This window comes from Sciurus vulgaris (assembly GCF_902686455.1).
Source record: "Sciurus vulgaris genome assembly, chromosome: 19".
Classification (NCBI taxonomy): Eukaryota; Metazoa; Chordata; class Mammalia; order Rodentia; family Sciuridae; genus Sciurus; species Sciurus vulgaris.
In genome coordinates this window covers 813,227-836,358 of record NC_136480.1, presented here as the reverse complement: position 1 = coordinate 836,358, position 23,132 = coordinate 813,227, and the positions used below count along the sequence as shown (strand labels likewise).

General features: G+C 59.5%; 1 protein-coding gene across 3 annotated transcripts in view; it reads left to right on the top strand.

The window, feature by feature from the left end:
• The window catches only part of EEFSEC (eukaryotic elongation factor, selenocysteine-tRNA specific), a 182,858-nt gene that overhangs the window by 144,705 nt on the left and 15,021 nt on the right, over window positions 1-23,132 (top strand). For 2 of the 3 annotated variants that reach the window (XM_079122120.1, XM_079122118.1), the window contains one exon: window positions 7,159-7,315. In XM_079122120.1, coding sequence (XP_078978246.1) covers window positions 7,159-7,315 — 157 coding nt within the window. Of the gene's footprint in view, window positions 1-1,232; window positions 1,515-7,158; window positions 7,316-23,132 lie in introns of those variants that run through there. The other variant, XM_079122119.1, reaches the window with a different exon arrangement.

The window sequence follows — 23,132 nt, the reverse complement described above, 5'->3', positions numbered from 1 at the left end:
AGAGGTGCCCGAGCTGGCGCAGGCAGGGAGGCCCAGTCCTGGGGACGAGGGTCCTGCCCGGCCTGAGCGCGGGACAGGTTAGTCCCCCTGGTACCCGGCTGGCCCTCCCTAGGCCCCCGATTCTCAACCTCTGGAATGTGTTCAGTGAAACAAACCAATCAGGCCACTTCCTTCCCGGGACTTGCCAGGAGGGTGGTCACGCTCACGGTCCTCCCTGCAGGACCTTGTCTGACCCTACAGCCACCTGGAGGCACATACGTTTGCACCTTTCTTGGTCCCAGGGATTGAACCCAGGGGTGCTAACCCCTGAGCCCCATCCCAGCCCTGTTTATATTTTATTTAGAGACAGGGTCTCGCTGAGTTGCTTGGGGCCTAGCTAAGTTCTGAGGCTGGCCTCCACCTTGCAATCCTCCTGCCTCGGGCTCCCGAGCTGCTGGGATGACAGGCACGTGCCACTGCCCCCAGCTGCCTTATTTTTACAGAAGAGGATACTGAGGTTCAGAGGAGTGAACTGGCTTGCCCAGGTTTCACAGTGGCTGGACCCAAAAGCCAGCCCCATCCTAGGGGCTGCCCCAGGCCTCTGGTTTTCCCCTGTGCTGGCCTGCACTGAGGAGGAACATGCAGCAGATATTTCTGATGACACTAGACAAACATACCACTGCACAGCCTCTTCCAGAATCTGCCAATGCTGGGCTCATCCCAGGCTTCCCCTGCCTCCCTGCTTCAGAGGGCTGCTGGTCCCTGTCCCCCAGGAGGGCTTTGTTAGTTGGTGATGAGTGGGGGCAAGGAGAGAACCAGCTGGGCGTGGTGGCACACGCCTGTTATTGCAGTGACTCGGGAGGCTGAGGCAGGAGGATCGCAAATTGGAGGCCAGCCTCAGCAAAAGCAAAACCCTAAATAAGCAACTCAGTGAGACCCTGTCTCTAAATAAAATATAAAAGTGGCTGAGGAGGCGACTCAGGGGCTAAGCTCCCTGGATTCAATCCCTAGTACCCCGTCTCCCAAAAAAAGAAGAGAGCCAGAGAACAGTGGTCACACTGGGCATGTGACGTGCTCCTCCTGCGTGCTTCCGCAGGTTAGATCTCTCTCACGGCTTCTGGGCGTGTTTCAGGATCCGCTTCACATGGGCCTCTGTTCTTCACTTCAGCCTCTTCCACTGCGTGGCTCCCACTCAGATTCCTCCCCCGGTGGTCACGCTGTTACCAAGTCGTGCTGATGACACCCTTTTTCAGAGGAAGAGACTGAGGTTCAGAGAAGCCCCCAGCCCCGGCTCGCTGAACCCTGAGGCCCGGTCAGCAGGCAAGCCTCTGAGGCCTGGCTCTCCTCTGAGCCCAGGTCCCCCTCACAGCAGGCCCGGGGCCCAGCTCGGAGCTCCGTGTCACTGCTGGTGTCCCTGCCTCCGCGATGCCACTTCTCCAACTGGAATTAGAAGAGTCGCTTCAGAACCTGGGCTTTTCCCAAGCCGCCTCCTGGAGCCGAGCCCTGACAGGCACACGTAATGACATAATTAGGCGCGCCGCTGCCAAGCTCTGCTCGGGCCGGGGACAATGGGGACGTGCTGGCTTGTAAGCAGGACCCCGGGCCTCCGTGTGCAGCCAGCCACTGCTCCCGGGGAACTGGGAGAGACGGAGCGGCCTGTTCATGCCAACAGTGAAAGTCCCCGCTCGGAGCCATTGTCACCCGCTGGCCTGAGTCCAGCATTGTTCCCCAGGAGCAGGGCCGCCGAGCAAGCCCACACGCCGCTGGGGCCTGACGTCACCGCCACTGATCTCTGTGGGACCCTCCCACGTTCTCTGAGGGGGGCCTGGTGGACGGGCAGCCTCAGAGCCCGGCCTGCTCCTCAGCTGGGGGTCTAAGTGGGGAGCAGACCCGTCTTCCTCCTCCTCTTCCCTCCTCCCCTCCTCCCCCCCCTCCTCCCCTCTCCCCTCCCCCCACCCCTCCCCCCCCCCCTCCCCTCCCTCCTCCCCTCCCCTCCCCCCTCCCCTCCCTCCTCCCCTCTCTCCTCCCCTCCCTCCTCCCCTCTCTCCTCCCCTCTCTCCTCCCCTCCCTCCTCCCCTCTCTCCTTCCCTCCCTCCTCCCCTCCCTCCTCCCCTCCCTCCTCCCCTCTCTCCTCCCCTCTCTCCTCCCCTCCCTCCTCCCCTCCCTCCTCCTCCCCTCCCTCCTCCCCTCCCTCCTCCTCCCCTCCCTCCTCCTCCCCTCCCTCCTCCCCCCCACACTCACTCGCTCACTCTGGTGATAGGACAGAACACAGGCAGCCCCTCCCCCCGCTCTTCCCCCCTGACACCCAGGACCCATGACACCCTGGCTTTCCCAGGCTCTCCAGGCCGCAGGCTCGCTGCCTCCTGTGGGAGGGGCCGCCATCCCTGCTTCAGAGCCGACTCCCTTCCACCTCACAGGCCTCCTGGGCAGGCACCGGCGCGTCCCCTCCTGCCCACACCTTGGTCATACCTGGAGGGGGCTTTGGGGAAGCAGCAAGATCGGGGCCAGCTCCTGCCTTCCGGGACGAGCCGCCACCCCATGTGGGGAGGCCCCACAGGTGGCTCCGCTGCCCAGAGAGGTGGGCACGTGGGCTTCACCCTGGCCCCCAGCGTGCAGTGCTGCCTCTGCCCAGGCCAGTGACTGGCCAGGCCTGGAGGGGCAGTACCATCCATCAGCAGTGTCCTCGCTGACCTGCGGGTGGCCTCCAGTCGGGTGGGGGCACCGGGCCTGCATCTGCGTCCCGTGTGTGGCATGGCTGAGACCCCGAGGGATGGAAGATGCTGGGTGCAGGGAGGGATAGGCCCCTGCCAGGCCTATTGAAACCCGCGGGGGCTCCGTGTCCCATGTTCCAGACGGGGACACTGATGCTCACTGAGGGTGGGACACTGGCCTGAGTCCCAGCTTAGCTTTTTTTTTTGGTCCCAGGGATTGAACCCAGGGGTGCTTAACCCCAGAGCCACCTCCCCAGCCCTTTTTATATTTTATTTAGAGACAGGGTCTCACTGAGTTGCTCAGGCCTCACTAAGTTGCTGAGGCTGGCCTCCACCTTGTGATCCTCCTGCCTCAGCCTCCCGAGCCACTGGGATGACAGGCCTGCCCCACTGTGCTCAGCTCCAGCCTGGCTTTTGAACCCAGGGGTCTGGCTGCAGGGTCCAGACCCACCGTGCAAGCTGCACGCTTTTCCTCCAGATCCTGCTTCCTCCTGTGTGAAATCTGGGAAGCCGTTTTGAGTGAGGGTTCGTCTGCTTGAAGCCTCCCTCTCGCCTGCTTGCACCTTCTTAGCCTTTTCCCTTCATTTCCTGTCTCTCTGTGTCCATGTTTTCCAAATGTGGACACCACCCTGAAAATCGAGCTTACCGCCTGGGCCCTGAAACAGCCTGAGTTAGCTGGACACAGTGGCCCATTCCTACAATCCCAGCAGCTGGGGAGGCTGAGGCAGGAGGATGGCAAGGTGGAGGCCAGCCTCAGCTCAGTCCCTGAGCGACAGGCGTCTAATGTGCCACATCATCTCTCTCCGCGTGAGTGTCTTCTGCGTGTCAGTTCTGCGTCAGCGAGGCTGTTAGTGAAGGGGACCCCAGGCGGGACTGCACCTCGGGTCGGGCTGAGAGTGGCGCCCTGGCAGTGTGCTGAGGAGTAGGCGGCAGGCGCTGGGGGGGCGGCTGTGGAGGTGCCCGCCCAGCGACATGGACAAAGGTAAGAGAGGACCTTCTGAGAGGGCTGGCCTGTTCTCAGGGGCCCAGCAGGGCCATGTAGGTGGCAGCTCCCGGGACCTGTCCCCGAGGCCTCGGGCTATCGGGTGGACGGCTGCCCACCAGGTGCACGGGAGGCGCACCGAGCCCGGCCTGCCTCACCCCGCGGCTTCGGGCTGCGTTTCTCCGGCTCTTCCCAGGCAGGCCTTCTAGAAGCAGTCCGCTGGCAGGCTGCCCGATGTGCCTGTCAGAAAGCAGGTCGTGCCGGGTGCCGGGCTCCACGCCTCCGTCCCTTCTTGGCCACTGAGATGCTGGAGGGGGGTCAGGGGCCTCAGCCAGGACCCTCCGCTCACGCCCAGCAGGACTCTGGGCATCCTTGACAGGACCGGTGGCACTGCAGATGGAAGGATGCCCGCGGCCGGGCTCTGTCGTTGCTCTGATTGGTTACAGGTGGCAGCAGAGCGCTCCTGGGCTCCGCCCGCGTCGATGGCGTCTCTCTCTCTTTCATGCTCCTTCCTTCCCACCCTCGGCCCCTCCCTCCCTCCCTGCAATCCCTCTGCCTGATCCAAGTCCCTCTAGTCTTGCCAAGCTCCCCCTTATTGTGGGTCAGCATCCGCGTAGCAGACAGAACAGTCAGCCTTTGGCTCTTTGGGACTGGCCTATGTCACTTAGCATGAGAGTCTCCAGCTCCATCCAGTTACCAGCAAAGGCCATCTTCATTCTTCTTCACGGCTGAGTAATATTCCGTGGTGCATATGTACCGCAGTTCCTTGAGCCACTCATCTGTGGAGGGGCACCTAGGCTGCTTCCAGAGCTCGGCTCTTGTGGGTCGAGCTGCCGTGAACATGGCTGTGGCTGCGTCACTCTTGACCCTTGCGGGGTCTTGCTGTGCAAAGGCCCCGGCACACTCGGCCTGGGATGTCTGCCGTGCTCCTGAATGTTGGCGGAAGCAGCACCGATCTTGTCGAGACTCTCAGCTCTGACCTTTCCGGAAGCAGGGAGAGGCCCCCACCCGCAGACAGGGTGAGAGGAAGGCCCGTGGAGCCCACTGGTGCCGGTCGGGGGGCCCAGGGCAGCAGAAACGGAGCCGGGACGGGGGGCGTGCACAGGCCAGTCTGGAATGGCCGGGTCACTTAACTCAGCAACCAGACGGAGCCAGGTGGGCCGCAGACCACGAGTAGGCGTGGGCCTCTGGAGGGACGGGCCTGGAGCCTGGGACCCGCCTGCGTCACTGAGGAAGAGGCAGACGAGGCCCGGGCCCAGCAGGGCCATCTTGAGCCGTCCAGGATGGGGTCCGTCCTCCCTTTCTGGGTCCCTCCCAAACCGTCAGGGGTGCCTCCCGTCCGCCATCTGCTCGAGAAGCTTCCAGGGCAGCAGGGCCCGTCCTGGGCTTGGGGCCGCGGGCCTGTGCGTCAGGAGGCCGTGCGAGTGGACGCCATTCTCCTCGTTCTCGTTCCGTCACCGCGGAAAGGAGCGGCCGCCCGGCGCACAGACCCCGGCCCTGCTCGGGCGAGGTTCCCTGGCCGAGCCTGACGCGGGTGCCTCTGTGGTGACGCAGCCGGGACAGGGAGGAAGCCCTGGCGTCACCGTCTGGCCTCCTGTCGGCTCCGATCGCCTGCTCTCTGTGGCGGGGGCCACAGGTTGCCTCTCACGGTGCTGATGGGCTCTCCCCACACCGGCGACGTCTGGAAGGTTCTGGAGCAAAGCCACCTAGTGGGTCTAGGGCATGTGCACGTGGTCAGGACCAGGAAGGTGGCCTAAAACAGGGGAAGTGCCACTCCAGGTCACAAGAAGTCCAGAGGCTTTCCGGGTGATGGGAGTGACCTGAACTTGGCCCTCCAAACCTCCCATCTAGCCAGGTGCAGTGGCTCCCACCTGTCATCCCAGAGGCTGGGGAGGCTGAGGCTGGAGGATGGCAAGTTGGAGGCCAGCCTCAGCCACTCAGCGAAGCCCTGAGCAACTCAGTGAGACCCTGTCTCTAAATAAAATGTATAAAGGGCTGGGATGTGGCTCAGGGGTTAAGCACCCCTGGGGTCAATCTCTGGGACCAAAAAAATGAAACCAAAACAAAAAGACCCCCTGCCTGTCCTGGGAGCCCTTCCTCCTGGCCGAGGCCCCCTCCAGTACCTACCCCACGAATCCACGGTTCCTCCAAGACATGCCTGAGGCCTGTCCAAATAGCATGGCTGCCTTAAGGCCAGGCCAAGCAGCCGGCAGCCCTTTCTGACATAAAGGCCACCTGGAGGCTTCCTCGTCCTGGCCGTCTGGAAATCTGAGCGGGACGCAACAGCTCCCACTGGGGCACCTTCTTTTGAGGGCTTGGAGGAAGCCAGGCAGACCCTTCTATGGGTTTTTTGTTTGTTTATTTTTTGGTACTTGGGATGGAACCCAGGGTCGCTTACCCACTGAGCCACATCCCCAGTCCTTTTTGTGTTATTTGGTGACAGAGTCTCACTAAGTTGCTAGGGCCTCACTAAGTGGCCGAGGCTGGCCTCCACCTTGCCATCCTCCTGCCTCAGCCTCCCAAGCTGCTGAGATCATACAGGACGTTCATTCATATGTTTCAAAAGTCCACAGGCAGGAAAGGCATATGGTGAAATGTGTCCCCAGGCCCCTGTCCCTTTCTGGGAATTCCTGCTGTAGGTCACTGTACACGTGAGGACAGTGCACTCTGTGCCTGGCTCTGCTGCTGTTTCACACGGAAGAGGACACCCGGGATCACGTCTGCTCCTCTCTGTGGGGACAGCGTGGTTGCTGGACCCAGGTGTTTGCAGGCCTCGGCTCCGGAGCACGCTGCTCCCGTTGTGACAGGCACCTGTCAGACCTGGTCGTGGAAGCGGCAGGGGTGGAGCAGAAGGCGTGTGTGGCTGATTTCAGTCGCAGGTGCTGGGTCGAAGGGCCCTTCCCATCATGGGGCCAAGCTTGCTGTTGACAGCAGGATCTGCCGAGCGACATGAGGCCAGAGCTGCCCGGGACTCGGGATGCGGGCGTCCACACTCCAGTCCCTATGTCCTGGAGATTCAAGTGCAGGGAGGAGTGGGGGCAGCTAGCAGGGAGCACAGCTCACGCTGGGCACAGTGGCGCACACCTGTCATCCCAGCAAATGGGAGGCCAAGGCAGGAGGATCACAAGTTGGAGGCCAGCCTCAGCAAAAGCGAGGCCCTAAGCAACTCAGCAAGACCCTCTCTCTAAATAAAATATAAACAGGGCTGGGGAGGTGGCTCCGTGCTTAGGTACCCTGGGTTAGTCCCTGGGACCAAATAATAATACTGTTTTTTCCCAAAAGCCAGCAGGGAGGCTGGGTGGCCCTGGATCCCGCCATACCTGCTGTCCACTTCCCAGGGTTGCCTTGGGAACTGAAGTGTGGATGCCTGTCTGTGTCAAGGGAATGACGGGGACAGTGACAGTGCAGCTCACAGCTGGGGCTTGTGCCGTGCCCAGGCTGTGGCAGGCCTCCTAACCCTCTCTCTGTGCCGCTGTCTGGGGACAGGTGATGGACGACCACAGCGTGATCGGCCGCTCCCTGTTCAAGAAGGAGACCAACATCCAGCTGTTCGTGGGGCTCAAGGTGCAGCTGTCCACCGGGGAGCTGGGCGTCATCGACAGCGCCTTCGGCCAGAGCGGCAAGTTCAAGGTCCACATCCCCGGTGAGTGGGGTCCCTCCCTCCTGCTCCAGGGGCACCCGTGGGGCAGGTGGGCCGCAGGGAGGGCGCAGGGCGCCGCCCGGCTCGGCTCCCGGACCCGGGCGGGGAGGTCATCGCAGGCCGTGGGAGGGGTCAGGGTCTGAACAAGGCCAAGGTCAGAGTCCAAGTTCCCTCTGCAGCCTGGACCTCCACGGCCTCTCTTAGGGGCGGCCAGCCTGAGCTGTTTCCTATTTTCTGCGTACGTTAACTTTATGTGTCCGTCTTAGCTGTCCCAGCAGCGTGCACTCTGACCTGTCACACACACGTGCAGTGTGACTCCCCATCCTAGTGGTGGGACAGGACGTGGAGTTTCCCTGGTCGTGTGTCCATATGTGAACAGGAAAGTTCTGTGCCCTTCGTCCCACTGTCCTTCCCATGCCCATCCCCCTCCCTGCCCCTCAGTCCCCTTTGTCTCATCCACTGAACGTCTGTTCTCCCCTTGTTGTGAATTAGCATCCGCATATCAGGGAGAACATTCCGCCTTTGGTTCTTTGGCATTGGCTCATCTCACTTAGCATGAGAGTCTCCAGCTCCATCCAGTTACCCGCAAATGCCATTCTTCTTTGTGGCTGAGTAGTATTCCATTGTGTAGATGTACCACAGTTTCTTGATCCATTCATCTGTTGAAGGCACCCAGGTGGTTCCGTAGTTTAGCTCTTGTGAATTGAGCTGCTACAAACATGGATGCGGCTGCGTCACTGTCGTAGGCTGATTTGAAACCCTTTGGGTGTAAGGCGAGGACTGGGACAGCTGGGTCAGATGGTGGGTCCATTCCATGTTTTCTGCAGAATCTCCGTCCTGCTTTCCAGGGTGGCTGCCCCAGCCTGCAGCCCCAGCAGCCACGGACGAGGACGCTGGTCCCCCACCCTCGCCAGCACCTGTGGTTTCCGTGCTCTTGCTCGTCGCCGCCGTATCGATCTGGGACACTGGAGGAGGGGAGGGGGAGCCCGTCCTGGCGTGCCACCATGGCGCCCCGTCACCTGCTCTCGCCCCGCCAAGCCTGCCAGGCGCACCTGCAGACATGTGCTCGCTGTCCGCAGCCTCTGTCCCTCGCGGCTGCCGACCTGCCTCTGTGGCCGTCTCCGCGCGGGCTGGAGCTGGTGCTGGGGCTGGCGCTCATGGCCGTGGGAGGGCAGCGTGGACACCCGCTTCGCACACACATCTGTGTGCCGGGGACGGAGGGGCTGCCGGGACTCGGGGCGAGGCCTGTCCCCGGGAGGAGGGAGCCGCGCAGACACGCAGGGAAAGGACCCGCCGAGGACGGCACAACGAGCGTGACCGGGAGCGTGGGTGTGACTGAGGGCTAGGGGTCGTTGCCAGAGTGCCCTGAGGGCCACAGCGGCCGGCAGGACCACGCTGTAGCTCCAGGTGCCACGGGAGGCACCAAGGTCGTGTTCACATGAACAGGCCGTGAGCTCCGATCTTTTATTTTGGGGACCAGGCACTGAACCCACGTCCCCAATCCTTTTTATTTAGAGACAGGGTCTCGCTGAGTTGCTTAGGGTCTAACAAGTTGCTGAGGCCAGCCTCCAATTTGTGATCCTCCTGCCTCAGCCTCCCCAGCTTCTGGGATGACAGACATGCGCCCCTGCACCAGGCAATCCCTGCTCTTTCATCCCCCAACATGGAATTCGTATTACAAGATTTTTAAAATGTAGATCAAAGCCCCAGACGTGGCGGTATTTGCCGGTTGTATAACACTCTAGAGGCTGAGGTGGGAGGATCACTTTAGCCTCGACATCGAAGGCCATCCTGGGCAACATGGCAAGATCCAGCTCCAGAAACAGTAGCAGCCACAAACACAGAGCAAGTGGCCTGGTCCCCAGACACCGGGCCGTGCTCTGCGAAGTCAAGGGCTCGGTGGCCAGCGGAGGTTCAGATGGGCTGAGCGGTGGGGAATGGTTTGCAGCTTCCCAGGCCCAGTGTCCTCCAGACAGGGTGCGGCCTGGCTCCAGCTAGGAAGCAGGGACCCTGGGCCACCAGGCAGGTGACCTCCAGGGACGCGTGCTCCCTAACCCTTCCCAGCTCCACCCATGACCCGTCCGCTCTGCGGCCCTTTCTCGGCCCTGAGGCCTCTTTGAACTTGGGTGGGAGTGGGGGGGGCAGAGTTGTCACCGTGAGGGTGGGGTCTCTGCCTGCAGAGTCCTCCGCAGCTTGGGACGTGGGGGTGAGCCTGGCAGGCCAGCACCGGGCCTCAGGCCCCAGGGACCCGAGCCTGCGCCTTCCCTGGGGGGACTCCGGGGTCCTCCCGGCCAGGGAGGGAGGCGCTCCGTCCTCCCCGCGGGTGCGCAGGGCTGCCCTCCCGCCCTTCCTCCAGCGCAGGCGGACTCGGAGCTGGGCTGTCCCGGGCAGCAGGCTGCGGCCGCTCCCCAGCGCTGCGTGGGGGTGGCGGGAAGGGGCTGGGGGCCTCGGCGCCCGCAGGTCACATTCCATGAGGGAGCCCCCTTCACGGCTGTCCGCCTCCTGCGCGCGGCTGAGAGCTGCTTGTGAAGCATCCCACCCGCCCTGGCGAGGCCTCCCTCCCAACCTCTCCTGAACGCCCTCACTGGGAAGGAATCCCCACAGAGCCGGAGCCACCCAGTGCCAGGTGTCGGGGAGAGCGCATCCGCAGCGCGGGCTGGAGGATGGAGGGCGGACCTCCAGGTAGGGGCGCTGGGAGGGGCCGGGAAAGGGGCCCTTTTTCTTTTTTCTTTTGGTCCCAAGGACTGAACCCAGGCTGCTTCACCCCTGAGCCACCTCCCCAGCCCTTTTTATATTTTATTTACAGACAGTGTCTTGCTAAGTTATTTAGCGCCTCACTAAGTGGCTGAGGCTGGCCTCCACCTTTTGATCCTCCTGCCTCAGCCTCCCGAGCTGCTGGGAGGACAGGCGTGGGCCATCGCGCCCGGCCCGCCTTGTATACCGAGAATCTGTTCACCTACGCCGCAGGTGTTTTTTTCTGGTGTCACATGGGTGTTGGTTTCTGGGCTCAAATAAGACACAGCCCCTGTCTTGAGGGAGCACAGGACCAAATTATCCATCTATTCAGCAATGTTCTTGAGTCGTTTCTGTACTAGTTTCTAGAAAGACTTTCGTGAGCCCCAGCATGCATAACCCCCTGTTCTCATGAGCTTGTAGGATTTGGGGGGTATGATTCGTCACTTATGGCTGCCACAAGAAAACCACAGGCTGGGGGCTTAAACTATAGGCATTTATCACTCATAGTTCTGGAGACCAAAGTCCAAGGTCAAGATTTTTTTCTGGACCCTCTCTGCCTGGCTTGTTAGATGCCTCTCCTCTGTGTCGTTGCACGATCTCCCTGTGGGTGCCTCTGTGTCCTAATCTCCCCCTGTGAAGATGTCAGTTATGCCAGGCGTAACACCTGTCATCCCAGCAGCTCAGGAGGCTGAGGCAGGAGGATCGCAAGTTGGAGGCCAGACTTAGCTAGTTACCTAGTGAGGCCCTGAGCAACTCAGTGAGACCCTGTCTCCAAATAAAATATAAAAAGGGCTGGAGGTGTGGCTCAGGGGTTAAGCAGCCCTGGGGTCAATCCCTGGTACCAAAAAAAAAAAAAAACAACAATGTAACAAGCACCCTAAAGAGAAGGGGTCATGGTGATCGGATGGGTCAATGGCTTCCTTCCAGGGTGGGCTGGAAGATTCACAGCGGCTGCTCCTGGAGGAGAAGTTTCCCCAGGTGGCAAGCACGGCATTCGGGACAGAAGGCTAAGGCACAGCGGCTGCTCAGACGTGGCATCTGAATATTGAATATTAGTGGAACTAACGTCCGTGTGTAGGACATCCTGCTGAGAGCTTTATATGTCACAGCTCATTCAGTGTGGTGTCTTAAGTGCTGCTTTGAGATCAGTGTTTTAAACCAACAGAGTTGGGCACGGTGGCGCACACCTGGCATCCCAGCCACTCGGGAGGCTGAGGCAGGAGGATCGCAAGGTGGAGGCCAGCCTCAGCCACTTAGCCAGGTCCTGTCTCAAAAATTTTACAAGGGCTAGGGAAGTAGCTAGACTGCTTGGAGGTTGAGTCATCAGAGATAGATGATAGATGGACGGACGGACGGATGGATAGATAGGTAGGTAGGTAGGTAGATAGGTAGAGTTTTAGTCAGCTTCATCACCATTGTGACCAAAATACCCTACAAGAGCCACTTAGAGGAGGAAAAGTATTTGGGACTCAGTTTCAGTCCGCAGACGGCCAACTCCTTCGCTTTGCGCCCAACGAGGCAGAACCTCAGGGCGGAGAGACCCGGAGGAGGAAAGCTGCTCGGCTCACGGTCAGGGTCAGGAAGCAGAGGGGGAAAGCGGGAGACGGGCTGCAAGGAAGAGCACCGTCCAGGTGGCGCCCCAGGGACCCTCCTCCACCGCCCCACCTACCACCCGGTGCGTCCAGTCAAACTAGGATGGGCTGACGCGGCCGCGGCTCTTCCAGTCCAGGCCCTGCACTGAGAACGTTCCTGCGTTAACACGGGACTCCAGGGGACACCCCGTGTCCAAACCATAACAGCTGCGTGGGTGGACGGATGGGTGGACGGGTGGGTGGACGGACGGGTGGACGGATGGATGGATGGGTGGGTGGATGGATGGATGGATGGACGGACGGGTGGACGGATGGATGGATGGGTGGATGGATGGATGGATGGATGGACGGATGGGTGGATGGGTGGGTGGACGGATGGATGGATGGACGGACGGGTGGACGGATGGATGGATGGGTGGGTGGACGGATGGATGGATGGACGGACAGGTGGACGGATGGAGGATGGATGGGTGGATGGATGGGTGGATGGACGGATGGAGGATGGATGGGTGGATGGATGGAGGATGGATGGGTGGATGGATGGGTGGATGGATGGGTGGATGGATGGACGGATGGACGGATGGGTAGGTGGATGGAAGGATGGATGGATGGACAGACGGACGGGTGGGTGGATGGATGGATGGGTGGATGGATGGATGGGTGGATGGATGGAGGATGGATGGGTGGATGGATGGGTGGATGGATGGAGGATGGATGGGTGGATGGATGGACGGACGGACGGTGGGTGGATGGATGGATGGGTGGATGGATAGATGGGTGGGTGGATGGATGGATGGGTGGGTGGATGGATGGATGGGTGGACAGATGGATGGATGGGTGGACAGATGGATGGATCGGTGGTGGATGGATGGAAGGACGGACGGACGGGTGGGTGGATGGATGCATGGATTGATGGGTGGGTGGATGGATGGATGGATGGATGGATGGATGGGTGGGTGGGTGGATAGATGGGTGGGTGGATGGATCGATGGGTGGACAGATGGATGGATGGGTGGACAGATGGATGGATCGGTGGTGGATGGATGGACGGACGGACGGACGGGTGGGTGGATGGATGCATGGATGGATGGGTGGGTGGATGGATGGATGGATGGATGGATGGGTGGATGGATGGGTGGATGGATGGACGGACGGACGGATGGGTGGGTGGATGGATGGATGGATGGATGGATGGATGGACAGACGGACGGGTGGGTGGATGGATGGATAGGTGGATGGATGGATGGATGGATGGATAGATGGGTGGGTGGGTGGATGGATGGATGGGTGGACGGATGGATGGATGGGTGGGTGGATGGATGGACGGACGGACGGACGGGTGGATGGATGGATGGGTGGGTGGGTGGATAGATGGGTGGGTGGATGGATGGATGGGTGGACAGATGGATGGATGGGTGGACAGATGGATGGATTGGTGGGTGGACGGACGGACGGACGGACGGACGGGTGGGTGGATGGATGCATAGATGGATGGGTGGGTGGATGGATGGATGGATGGATGGATGGGTGGATGGATGGGTGGATGGATGGGTGGATGGATGGGTGGATGGATGGACGGACGGACGGACGGACGGGTGGGTGGATGGATGGATGGATGGATGGGTGGATGGATGGACGGACGGACGGACGGGTGGGTGGATGGATGGACGGGTGGGTGGATGGATGGATGGATGGGTGGGTGGATAGATGGGTGGGTGGGTGGATGGATGGATGGACGGACGGGTGGGTGGATGGATGGATGGGTGGATGGATGGATGGATGGATGGGTGGATGGACGGATGGATGGACAGGTGGATGGATGGATGGGTGGATGGACAGATGGATGGATGGATGGGTGGATGGATGGATGCATAGATGGGTGGGTGGATGGATGGATAGGTGGATGGACAGATGGATGGATGGATGGGTAGATGGATGGATGGGTGGATGGGTGGATGGATGGGTTGGTGGGTGGATGGATGGATGGATGGATAGATGGATGGTCAGAGAGATGGATGGGTGGACAGATGGATAGATGGGTGAATTGATGGATGGGTGGGTGGGTGGATGGATGGATGGATGGATGGATGGATGGATGGATAGATGGATGGACGGATGGATAGATGGGTGAGTGGATGGATGGATGGATGGATGGATGGATGGGTAGATGGATGGGTGGATGGATGGACGGACGGACGGACGGACGGGTGGGTGGATGGATGGATGGATGGATGGGTGGATGGATGGACGGACGGACGGACGGGTGGGTGGATGGATGGATGGATGGGTGGGTGGATAGATGGGTGGGTGGGTGGATGGATGGACGGACGGATGGGTGGGTGGATGGACGGATGGGTGGATGGATGGATGGATGGATGGATGGATGGATGGATGGGTGGATGGATGGATGGATGAACGGGTGGATGGATGGATGGGTGGATGGACAGATGGATGGATGGATGGGTGGATGGATGGATGCATAGATGGGTGGGTGGATGGATGGATGGGTGGATGGACAGATGGATGGATGGATGGGTGGATGGATGGATGGGTGGATGGGTGGATGGATGGGTTGGTGGGTGGATGGATGGATGGATGGATGGATAGATGGATGGTCAGAGAGATGGATGGGTGGACAGATGGATAGATGGGTGAATTGATGGATGGGTGGGTGGGTGGATGGATGGATGGATGGTCAGAGAGATGGATGGGTGGACAGATGGATAGATGGGTGAATTGATGGATGGGTGGGTGGGTGGATGGATGGATGGATGGATGGATGGATGGATGGATAGATGGATGGATGGACGGATGGATAGATGGGTGAGTGGATGGATGGATGGATGGATGGATGGATGGATGGATGGATGGATGGATAGATGGATGGATGGACGGATGGATAGATGGGTGAGTGGATGGATGGATGGATGGATGGATGGATGGATGGATGGATGGATGGATGGGTGGATGGATAGATGGGTGGATGGATGGATGAATGGATGGACGGATGGATGGATAGATGGATGGATGGACGCGGATGGATAGATGGGTGAGTGGATGGATGGATGGATGGGTGGATGGACGGATGGATAGATGGGTGAGTGGATGGATGGAGAGAGAGAGAGAGAGAGAGAAAGTGAGCGTACATTGGACCTGTTTCCCCTAAACAGAGTCAGGATCAGTCAGTGCTAAGATCCTGGGATTCTCCTCACTGTTCACCTTCAGTTCCAGCCTGTCTTTGATGAGCGGGGAGGAGAATGGCAGAGTGTTCACAGAAAGGCCTTTAACCTCATGCTTCGCGTCTGGCCGTAACCAGGACAGGGCTGCTCCATCCTGACATTTTGGCTGGACCCTCTGTCCTGGGGCCCACCCTGTCCTCTATAGGATGCGCACGCGCCTTCCTGGCTTCTCACTGGGGACCAGTACTACCCACCCTACTGGGCTGTGACCACAGAAACCTTCTCTAGACATTGCCCCATGTCCCCTGGGGAAGAAACGTCCTCCCCCCGAGAAGCACAGGTGTAAGGGGAAGGTGGACAGTGGCATGGCCAGCGTGCAGGTAGGAGCAGAGCTGTGTGATTATTTGCGGCATAGTTTTAGGCAGCAGGAAACGGAACATTTGTGACTGCCCACGTACAGTCTCTCTCTCCATAGAGGCTCGATGTAGCGAACAACCAGCAGTCTTACGTCCCTGAGAGAAAGTTCTAGAAAGCTGGCCCCAAGTCCTTCCGCGGACCATCTTAACTGGGTTGGCTCTGCCAAATCATGTCTTGGCCCCATGCCGTGAACGACCACAGCGCCTGTCAGGTGGCCTAACATCCCAAGGCCTTCTGAGGGGCAGAAATCTCCCTGCACTAAGTTCTCCCCTACTCTGTATTCACAGAGCCTGGGTAGGTACGGTATTCTTTTTTTGGTCCCAGGGATGGAACTCAACCCCTGAGCCACATCCCCAGCCCTTTTAATATTTTATTTAGAGACAGGGTCTCGCTGAGTTGCTCAGGGCCACGCTAAGTAGTTGAGGCTGGCCTCCAAATTGCGATCCTCCTGCCTCAGCCTCCTGGGCTGCTGGGATGACAGACAGGCACCACCACACGTGGCTTACCCTCGTTCTAGTTATCAATTTCCATTTTAGACATGAGGACGCGAACACACAGAGCCTAAAGTCACACAGCTGTTGAGCCCAAGCCCACGCTGTCCACCCTCCCTCCTCTGCCTCTGACAGTTCACCCTACTGTCCACCAAATCCATGGGGAAATCTGAAAGTCCCGATATGGCTGAACTCAGCCTCGGGGTGGCTTCTGGCCTGGTCCCACCAGGGACTGCTTCCAGCCATGGCACAGCCTCCCACAGAGGTGACCGCCACATGGTGACGGCCTCAGCCACAGCTCCGCCCAAGCTCCAGCACCTTGTCCCGCAGGTCGAGGGCCTCCCTGACCCTCGGTTTCCTCATCTGTGAAGTGGGGTCCTAGCGGGTCTGACAGGGCAGTGAACGGTACAAGCCACGTGACTCACAGCCACGACCTGGTCACTGGGACACCCTAGGACGCTCCAGCACCTCTGGGCCTCAGGTATCGCCAGCATCTCTGGTTCAAGTAGCATGGCGGGGACGTCTTTGTCTGTAATTCTTGGTTTTAATATTTGGGTATTTTCTGAAGGCAGATTCTTAGAAGTTGAATTGTTCTGGTTTTGACAAAGAAAATACCACAGGCATTTAAAAGTTGCTAGAGAATTCCAGCCACAGTGAGTCCCCAAAGTGTCACATTGTCTTGTGCTTTTGCCAGCAGGCACGGAGGGGTCGGTGTCTCCACCTCCTTGTCACCGCGGGCTGCCCTGTGGTATTTGGCCCTGCTAATTCAGTGTGTGGAAAGTGGCCTCTGAGTTTTTATTTGTATTTGTGGGTTTTTTGTAGTAGAGATGGAACCCAGGGGCCTCAACCACGGAGCCGCATCCCCAGCCCTTTTTATTTTTCATTTAGAGACACGGTCTCATTGAGTTGCTTGGGGTCTCACTAAGTGGCTGAGGCTGGCCTCCAATTTTGATCCTCCTGCCTCAGCCTCCCTAGTCGCTAGGATGACAGGCGTGTGCTGCCGCGTCCAGCTTTTATTTCGTTGCTCACAAATACAGTGGACTGTTGCCACATCCACGCTCCCTCAGCAGGAGTCAGGACAGGGTGCGGTTCATGGCCTAGCATCTCTGACTCCCTGCATCCCCCACTTCAGGGCCAGAGTACTTTCTGGAAGCTGGTCCCAAGATGTCCACAGGGCAGGTGCCCTCCAGAGCCCCGTGGGAGCGTGAGGCGTGGGTACCGAGCGGGCACTGCCCTCGGTGACCCCTGCGTCCGGGTCCAAAGGCTCCAGCCAGCTCCCGAGCCCAGACCCAGGGCCCAGGAGACGGCGCCTCGCTGCCTGCGACCCTGCTGGAGTCCCCGCAGGAGCAGCGTCACCCTGTGCAGGAGTCCTGGTATGGCCCAGGGACGGGCCACCGGCGTGGGCAGAGCCGGCTGGGGCTCACTGCTGCCTGGGTGCCTGGGCCCCGGAGGCCAGGGCAGTGAAGTGCATGTGGGGCCAGAGGCGCCTTCCGTCCCCGCAGTCCCTGCCTGTCCCCAGTCAGCCCATCCCAGTTCTGCTTCCCAGGGAGATCGGGGGTGGACTCCAGGGTCAGCGTGGATGTGCCCGTGGCCCCTGGGATGCTGTCCCCCACGGCAGGGACCCGGGAACGAGCTCAGGGACACAAAAGGTGAGGTTTCCGAGAATCCCCATAAAAAGGCAGACGGGCCGTCCGTCCGTCCACTCGTAGGCATCGCCGTGTCCCCTGGGGGCTGGCCCTCACGTCTGTGGGGACATCAGTTCTGAAACCTGATCCCACAGCCGGCCCCGGCCCGACCCAGCGTGGGATGGCCCTGGACACGCGCCAGCCTGTCCTGGGAGCCGTCCTGACGGAGGCGGCCCTGAACCCAGAGCAGAGCGCACCTCGGGGTCCCCGTCACCCCCTGACCAGGAGCCGGCCTCCCCGCCCCGGCCACTGGGGCATTTCAAAGCAATTGTAAAAATTATATGAACCCCATCGAAGAACTGTTAGAACAATGTTTAGACCCGGCCTCTGAGACAGAGACGATGACATCATAAATAATCGTAGATGATGCAGATAGACAAGAAAAATAACATCATTAAAGGGGTTTACAAGACGGCCCGTTCACAAAGATGGATGAAGTAAAACAAGACGTTAAAAATATCTGCAATTAACATCAACACAGCACCGCGGACGGGAACCATCTGCCAGCGGCCTCAGCCACGCAGGGGCTCCTCGGTGTGGCCGTTGTGGCTCTGGGGCCCACGAAAGAGGCTCTCTGGGGGTGGGGGCCCTGGAAGCCATCAGGCCAGGACACGATCCGGAACTGATCTGCACAGAATCACACAAGCCACAGGGACACCCAGGACCGAGGAAGTAAGTTTGGAGTCAGACGCGGTGGCGCAGGCCTGTCATCCCAGGGGCTCAGGAGGCTGAGGCAGGAGGATCGCAAGGTGGAGGCCAGCCTCAGCTACTTAGCGAGGCCCTGAGCAACTCAGCGAGACCCTGTCTCTAAATAAAATATGAAAAGGGCTGGGGAGGTGGCTCAGTGGTTAGCACCCCTAGACCCCATCCTGTCACTTTCCCCTGAAAAGGAAGTTGTTTAGGGGTTCCTCCAGGGACCCCCTCTCAGGCCCCAGACGAGGTTGGGCCCCACCTGCTGTCCCCATCAGCACTCTGTCACAGCACTTGGTCACCCAGATTCTTGACCCAGGCTCCCCTGTGAAGCCACGCTGGCTTCAGCCTGGGGAACACAGGGGCCACTGTGCCTTACCTCAGGTCGGCACGTGACTGGCTCAGTGATGGGGCTGGTGGCTTCTGGGTCCCGTTTGCAAGTCACGGGGAACAAGGCGGGGATCACTGGCCTTCCGTTAACGAGGCCAAGGCAGGGCTAGGCACCCGGTGTCAACCCTCACGCCAGCAGGCTGAGGTGGCCGTTGTCAGCCTCACTAGACAGATGCAGAGACCCAAGCGCCTCCTGAGCCAGCAGGGACTGCCCAGGAGCCCAGCCAGTGGCTTTCCATGTTATGTCCCCTGCACTCTTTATCCTATTTGTCTAAAAAAATAATCAGATGTGTTTTTAACTAAAAAAAAAGAAAAAGAAAAAGAAAAAAAGCGAGCCTCTTAGAACAGACAACCCTGTACACAGCAAGATCACAGCTGTGAGGACTTTTTGTTATAGCCTTCAACTCTCTCTCATACCCTCTCTTGCTTTCTTTTTCTTTTTCTTTCTTTTTTTCTCCCTGCCTTTGGTCTTGGGGATGGAACCCAGGGGCACTTGACCACTGAGCCACCCCCAGCCCTTTTTATTTTTTATTTAATGACAGGGTCTCACTGAGTGGCTCAGGGCCTCACTAAATTGCTAATGCTGGCCTCCAACTTGCGATCCTCCTGCCTCAGCCTCCCGAGCCGCTGGGATGACAGGCGTGTGCCACTGTTTCCAGCTGATTTACCCAATGGATGGACAGCATCTGGCCTTCAAATTAGTGTTCTCCCCAGAAGCCTGGCACCAACCCAGTTTCTCCAAGGCCTAGGATCAGCCTCAAATATCAGGCCTTTGCAGGAATCCCCCAGCCTTCCTGAGCAGAGCGGAGCTGGGTTCGCGACCGGCTTTTGCCCTGGGGTAAAGGGAAACTGCACTGTTTATTGGAAATCCGGGCTCCTGTTCGCGGTATCCGATTTCCTGGCAGAGGTGACTTCCCTGCCGTAGCGTGGAGTCGGGACCTTGGCTGTGTTCAAATGGGCCATTTGCTGACACCCTCTGGGTGGTCACCTCAGGGCCGTGAAGCCTACCTTCTTCAGGAAGCCTGAGCGAACGTTCTGGAAGCCCCTGCCAAATCCTGGCCTGTCATCTCCCCCACCCCGAGTGGTGACCTCGATGGCAGGTGGAAAGGTGTGAGCGATGGTCCCTTGAAGACCTGAAAGATCTGAAAACCGTCCCCCGAGGCTAGGCCGCCGGGTGCCCGACCCTTACCTCAGCCTGGGACCCCAGGCACTGCAGACGCTGCAGACTCGCCCTCCTGCGGCTCCCACAGAGGGAGGGGCCCGTCTGGCAGGACAAGGTGGCTCCTGGGGTCTGCAGGAACCCAGAGCCCTTTTGGGCCAGCAGCATCCAGCCAGACCCCACGTGAGTCAGAGTTCACCAAGGGGGCGGGGACAGTATTCAGGGGGCGGGGTCTGTGCAAAGGCCCTGGGGTAGAGAAGGCACTGAGTGGAAAAGCAAAGGCAGGCTTGTGGCCGGGTCCCAGGGTGTGCAGGATGCCACTGGGTGTAGCGGCCAGTGTTGGGAGAGGCGTGGAGGACACGGCTGGGGCGGGGTCCTAGGGAGAGGCATGGCTCCATTCGCTCCGAGCCTGGAGGACTTGGTCCACCACCTCAGGACGGGACAACGCACAGGGGACAGGCCTGAGCCTGCTCTCCGTGAACCACTTCCTAGGCCGCCTCAGGGTAGGGGCCCCGCCTCGGCATCTGGTTCTTTCTCTCTGATATGGGGATCTTTCTTTTTTCCTTTTTTTTTTTTTTTTTTTTTTGGTACCAGGGACTGAACCCAGGGGTGCTTAACCCCCGAGCCACGTCCCCAGCCCTTTTATATTTTATTTAGAGACAGGGTCTCGCTGAGTTGCTCAGGGCCTCGCTAAGTTGCTGAGGCTGGCCTCCACCTTGCTATCCTCCTGCCTCAGCCTCCCGAGCTGCTGGGATGACAGGCCTGCACCACTGTGCCCGGCAAATGGGGGATCCGAAGGCGCAGCTGAACAAAGGCCTAGCCATCTTTGGTCTGTCCTCAATACCCCCAGGGCTTCCAGGGGAAAGGAACAGGATCTGACAAAATAGGGCCAGCCTGTGACCCTGGGCCTTGTGCTGCTGGGGACAGACCCTGGAGAGCTGGGACCCAGGGCAGAGGCTGGGACGGTGCAGAACCGAGGTGCCTCAGGCCACCTGTGGGGCCGGCGTGCGCATGCGCGGCGGGCGTGCCTTTCTTGACAGGAGGGAGGTGAGTGAGCGGCCAGCTTCCTGACAGGGCGGCCGTAAAACCTTCATAAAACTTTTATGGGACTTGCCACCCTTCCAGATAAATATTTTTCGATTTTATGGGCTTGTTTTAGGGCCCTGAGCTTAATCCTGGCTTTGTAGCTGCCTTTAAAAAAAAAAATTAAATATTGTTTTGGCCCAAGGAGCCCCTGTGTCCCCGCCCCGCCGAGGCGGCCTGTCCTCCGGCTCATAAATCCCTGCCACTCTCAACTCTTGCCCTCTCTCCCTCCGTGTCCCAGAGCCCTCCAGGGTGAACCTGAGAAGAGAAAGCAGAGAGGGGACGGGACGGGAACTCCCACTCTCCTCTTCCCCGCCGCCAGCCACTGAGCCCGCAGAGCAATCTGATCCAGCGCGGGGCCAGGGAGCAGGAGCGGGTGGCCTGGCTCCCCGGAGCCCGAGGTCCTCAGTGAAGCCATGTCCCGCGCCGCTCCCCCCATCTGGGAGTCCTCCAGCCTGAGTTCCCGTGGGAGCCCAGCTCCCGACGTCTTCCTGGCCACCGGGTTGTCATTCTGCATCTCTTTGTTACTCCATCTTTCCAACCCTTAGTGCCCTGAGGAACGTTCTGCTGTAAGCTGAGTGCGGTGGCCCACGCCTGTCGTCCCAGCAGCTCGGGAGGCTGAGGCAGGAGGATTGCAAACTGGAGGCCAGCCTCAGCTACTGAGTGAGGCCCTGAGCAACTCAGCAACACCCTGTCTCAAAATAAAATAGAAAAAAGGGCAGGAGGTGTGGCTCAGTGCTTAAGCATACCCGAGCTCAATGCCTAGTACCCAATAATAATAATAATAATAATAATAATAATGTGAGCTGGGCACGGTGGTGCACACCTGTAATCCCAGCAGCTTGGGAGGCTGAGGCAGGAGGCTCAAAAGTTGGAGGCCAGCCTCAGCCACTTAGTGAGGCCCTGTGCAACTCAGTGAGACCCTGCCTCTAAATAAAATAGAAAAAGGGCTGGGGAGGGGGCTCCATGGTGAAGCAGCCCTGGATTCAGTCCCTGGTACCCAAGGACAAGTTGGTGCTTCATTTATTTATTTACCAGTTATAAGCCAACCCCCTTGCGAACCGGGTGAGCACACTGCTGTCCCCACACCTAGACCAGGGCCGGGTACAGCGAGTACTCAGTCACTACTGCTGAGGTGCCAAATGAACAGTACCACCCGGTGGGCGGTCATGGTTCTGGAATAATAATGAAGGGAGCTGCCGTAGTTTGGCGTTGTTCGCGACAGACGTTCTTCCAAGCACTTTATGTTCGATTCACTCACTTCAGCTTTGCACCAGTAGGGACCGAACCCAGGGGCGCTTCACCCCTGAGCCCCCTCCCCAGCCCTTTTTATATTTTATTTAGAGACAGGGTCTTGCCGAGTTGCTCAGGGCCTTGCTGAGTGACCGAGGCTGGCCTCCACCTTGCAATCCTCCTGCCTCAGCCTCCCGAGCTGCTGGGATGACAGGCGTGCACCGAGTAGGAACTCTGGCTGTCCCTTTTTCAGATGAGGAGACTGAGGCAGGACGTCTGACGTCTTGCGCAAAGCCGTGCCCGGTGTAGGTCCTGGCAGTCCGGGTGCACAGCCTGAGCTCCGGGAGGTACCATTGATCTCCCGCAGGGTAAGAGCGAGAGCTTGTGCCCTTTCAGGCCACCCAGCGTGCACCCAGCCCTGGCGATGTGGCCAGGACAAGGCCATGCCCAGCAGATGTCAGCCTGGGCCAGGGCTCTGGGCGGTAGGACTGGGGACAGGGCCTTCAGAGATGGGCAGGGGACAGAATCAGGGGAGCCAGTCCCAGCAGTGTGGGGACAGTGACCGAGGAGCGGGCGGCCTGCAGCACAGCCCAGACCCTGCGGGCAGCCTGGCCGGGAGGGAGCGAGGGCCCTGGCTCAAGTCCAAGTGGACGTTCAGAGCCACCCCAGGTGCCCCGCTCGTCAGGGTGAGTGAGCAACTCCGACAAGTCCAAAATGCCACCGCGGCTCAGTTCCACTCTCTGGACGGCATTCCTCTTGTTTTTTCTCTGGCGAGTCCCAGGAAGGAGAACGCCACACCCGGGCTGCTGGGGAGGAGGCCCCGAGCTCCCTCTGGAAGCAAGGTGGGAAACGTTCCAGACCCAGGGACGCTGCTGCTGCCCTGAGCACTGGACAGTGGGGCCACCTAAAGAGACTGGGGCTCCCCCTGAGGGACTGTGGGTCCACCAAAGAGCCTTCCCTTACTAGGTGCCATGGTGCAGGCCTGTCATCCCAGTGGCTCAAGAGGCTGAGGCAGGAGGATCACAAGGTGGAGGCCAGCCTCAGCAAAAGCAAGGCCCTGAGCAACTCAGCGAGACCCTGTCTCTAAGTAAAATATAAAACAGGGCTGGGGAGGTGGCTCAGGGGTTAAGCACCCCTGGGTTCAGTCCCTGAGACCAAAAAAGAA